The following is a 4,022-nucleotide window of genomic DNA, read 5'->3' on the forward strand; positions in this document are numbered from 1 at the left end:
GGGCACCATCTAGTTCTTCTGGTCTCAATAGTTGTATAGGTTGCAAGATCGCATGGTGTACCAGTTGCTAGGACTAATTGTTTCCATGAATCTTTGGTTTTCTTCATTCTTCTTTGCTCTGGATGAGGAGAGACCCATTGTTGCCTCTAGATGGCTACAAGCAAGCTTTTAAGATGCCAGTTGCTACTTGCCAAAGTAGAAGGTGGAACAGTGTTTTGTGTAGTATGTTATATGCAGTCTTCTTTATAGATAAAAGTGTTTTTTTGATTCGATGTGGTTTTGCACCACCCAGGGCCACCCCTCTGGCCTATGTGATCTCTAAACCTTTATTCTGAGCCTGCTCAAAGATGTCTGATTAAAAATAGTTTTTCAGTATATAGATATGAAGAAGCTATATAGAAATCATTAAGCATTAATGATTGACAGTAATGGTTGACAATAATGCCTTTCCTTTATCTGTGAAGAGTTCCTTGTTCTTTGTAAGGTTTGCAGCCATAATAGATTTAAAGAAAAAGCGCCCTAGATTTAATCCACAAGAAGCTTAAAGTACTAGCTTTTTATGGACATAAACCAGGTATACATATATTTTAGAAACACCATTTTACTGTATCTAGGCCACACAAGTAAAATTTTGATGAAGATAATTAAAAAATGATTGTAGCAGTATATTTACAGGGAACTGCCAGAAATTCAAGCCAGATTCAGAAAAGAATGTGGAATGAGGGATATCACTGCTGATGTTCGATGGATCTTGGCTGAAAGCTAACAGCAGAAAGATGTTTACTTGTGTCTTATTGACTATATAACGGAATTCAGCTGTGTGGCTCATAAAAATTATGGATAACATTGTGAAGAATGGGAATTCCAGGACATTTAATTCTGCTCATGAGGAACCTGTACGTAGACCAAGAGGCAGACATTGAAACAGAGCAAGAACTGCTTGGTTTAAAATCAGGAAAAGTGTGTTCAGGGTTATATCTTTTCACTATACTTAATCTGTATACTGAGCAAATAATCTGAGAAGCTGGACTATATGAAGAAGAATGTGGCATCAGGATTGGAGCAAGACTCATTAACAACCTGTGATATGCAGATGACACAACCTTGCTTGGTGAAAGTGAGGAAGATTTGAAACACTGATGACAATCAAAGACTACAGCCTTCAGTATGGATTACACCTCAACATAAAGAAAACAAAAATCCTCACAACAGGACCAAGAAGCAATACCATCATACACAGAGAAAAGATTGAAGTTGTCAAAGATTTTGTTTGACTTGATTTATATTCAGCAACTATACTCTTTAAAGTGTTTAAGAGCAAAGATGAACTTTGAAATCTAAGGTGCAACTGACCCAAGCTGTGGTATTTTCAGCAGCCTCATATGGATACAAAAGGTGGACAATGAACAAAGAAGACCACGCAAGAATTGATGCATTGGAATTGTGGTATTGGGGAAGAATACTGAATGTACCATGCACTACTAAAAGAATGAACACATCTGTCTTGGAGGAAGTTGTTTTGGTTACCTAGTGCTGCTCTGACAGGAATATACCACAAATGGGATGGCCTTAACAAACAGAAGTTTATTCTCTTACAATTTGGAGGCTTTAAGTCTGAGTTCAAAGTGCCAGGCTCTGGGGGCTGGGTGAAAGTCCCTCAGCCTTGGGCTTCAGCTCTGCCTCATGCTCCCGGTCCACTAAGCTAAAGGCTTTTCTTCACTCAGACAGCTGCTGGCTGCTGAGGCTGACAAACCCAAGGTTGACAAGTAAAAAGGCAGAGTCTCCAATGTTACCAAACCACACAGCAGGCCATTCATTCAAGTCCACTGAAAGTCCCATGGTGGGCAGAGAATATGGCAAGCTGCTGAACAATGACATAGCTATATACAGGGTTCAAGTGTGCCATAAACTAGAGACCATTCCCAAGGCTGCTGCTTATATATAGGAAGCAGACCACATCCCTAAGGTAGCTAGCTACTCACCTGCTCCCAGTAGATTCCACCATGGAGTTGATTACCAGTCTCATCATGGGGAATACTACATCTACTGCCCAGCCACTCAACCAGGCCCAACCAAGCTAACACACAAACTTAACTTCCACAGAAGTACAGCCAGAATGTTCCTTAGACGTGAGAATGGCCAGACTTTGTCTCTCGTATTTTGGTCACATTGTCAGAAGGGAGCAGTCCCTAGAGAATGATATCATGCTTAGCAGAGTAGAGGGTCAGCAAAAAAGGGGAAGACCCTCAATGAGATGGACTGACACAGTGGCTTCAACAGTGAACTCAAGCACAGCAGTGATTGTAAGGAAGGCACAGGACTGGGCAGTGTTTCTTCTGTGATACGTAAGGTCACACTAAGTCGGAATTTACTCAATAACACCTAACAACACAGGTCTGGGAACCTTGTGAGAAGAGCCAGTGAACTAAATGGGAAAGTGGACTGGGGGAGGAAAAATAGTCTATTTATGGCTTCAATGGCCCATTCATACAAATGCCCCTGACTTTCCTGTCACTGTTAGTTCAGCTTTGGACAGATACACAGTTGCTGCTGCTTGGTATGGGCCCTCACAGGAAGCAGCAGCACTGCCTAAGGTGGTGGGTTCACTCCTGCCTCTGTGAATCCAGACTGAGGATGCATTTTCCCATAAAATTGGTGTTAACAGTGATGGTTCAGTTATTCATGCTACTGACACAATAGCACAGCTACAGGATAAACATTCAGGCTTACACTGCTGTATAGTTGCACAGGTTTTATATTTTGTGTAGGAACCTAACCACAGCTGATATTTTGCAAACCATCAATTTACAAATCACTCTTTGAAACATAGTTTGTTATATCAAGAACTATATGAACACACATACACTCTGTTCTTCCCCATTTCCTCTATTCTGGACCAGTTGAGAGGTATATTTTTGAGGACATTTCTGCCTGAAGTGCCTAAAAAATGAAGTTTGAGATTAGAGCTGAAATAAGCTTTAATCAAAGGTGACCACTCTCAACCAAGAGTGGAGTCGTACTTTGACTGGTCTCTAGGGCTGCCTCATACTGGTGGGAATAATAACCATTGACTTTTGCTATGAAAATAATGCATTTGAAGCTTCTTTCTCTTCCTCTATATAACCTCCTAATTCCTTATTTAAAATACAACAATTCCCAATGAACATTATGAATAAGTATTGTGCTTATGTTTAACATCTATGCTAACAAGGGGTTTACAGTCAATTAACTATACAGTTTTCTGAACTGAAGTACAGTCCTTGGCAGATGTATATAAATGTTATGATGAAAGCTGGGCTAGTGTTCCCTTGCTATAGGAAAAATCAAATCAGAATAACAAAGTCTAGTTAAATGTTAGTTTAGTTTGTTTCTAAATTGAAATTTTATTTACCTTGGCTTCAAGTTTTCATTTACTAACATCAGTAGTAGCAATTTCTTTATAATTCTCTTCAGAAATGTCATTTGTGGTGCAAGCCTAAGTTTTTGAGTATTAATACAGATGGTATTCTAGTTTGTTTTTTCCTTAATGTATGCTTATAGCTTAATTTGATTCTCTCTCTCTCTCTCTCTCTCTAGGAAGCTGCTTTGAGACGTGAGCAAAAGAAGTTGGAGAAGAAGCAAATGAAAATGAAACAAATCAAAGTGAAAGCCATGTAAAGTGGCCCTTGCAGGCTGAGTCCTGGTGCCACCTGGAAGCTCTGAAGTCCCTGGAAGTATGGCTACCAGTCCGTTTCTCATCATAAAGTCCAGACACTCCCAGCAACTGAGGAATCCTGAGCCCATCATGTGCCCTGCGCTTGGTGTGGAGTCGTGCAGAAGTCGTAGGGGCATTGGAAGGGCTCTGTTTCAGTCATTTTCTTCCTGAAAATCAAACTATTTTGATTATTTCATAAAAGGAATGATATATGAAATCTGTATGGTTTTAAAATATTTTTTAAATTACAACATGAATCATCAGTGCGTTTAGTGCTTTGATGTTTGAAGAAAGATGAAATTTAAAGGTAGTTAATTAGATCGATGCT

General features: G+C 39.7%; 1 protein-coding gene across 1 annotated transcript in view; it reads left to right on the top strand.

Annotated features, from left to right (window-relative positions):
• The window catches only part of CCDC47 (coiled-coil domain containing 47), a 17,491-nt gene extending 13,834 nt beyond the window's left edge, over positions 1-3,657 (top strand). Inside the window, exon 11 of the mRNA XM_007959910.1 lies at positions 3,577-3,657. Coding sequence (XP_007958101.1) covers positions 3,577-3,657 — 81 coding nt within the window. The remainder of the gene's footprint in view (positions 1-3,576) is intronic.
• The last annotated feature ends 365 nt before the right edge of the window (positions 3,658-4,022 follow it).

The sequence above is a fragment of the Orycteropus afer genome, unplaced genomic scaffold (genome assembly GCF_000298275.1).
Source record: "Orycteropus afer afer isolate SDZICR_OR568_19922 unplaced genomic scaffold, OryAfe1.0 scaffold00018, whole genome shotgun sequence".
In the NCBI taxonomy this organism is placed as follows: domain Eukaryota; kingdom Metazoa; phylum Chordata; class Mammalia; order Tubulidentata; family Orycteropodidae; genus Orycteropus; species Orycteropus afer.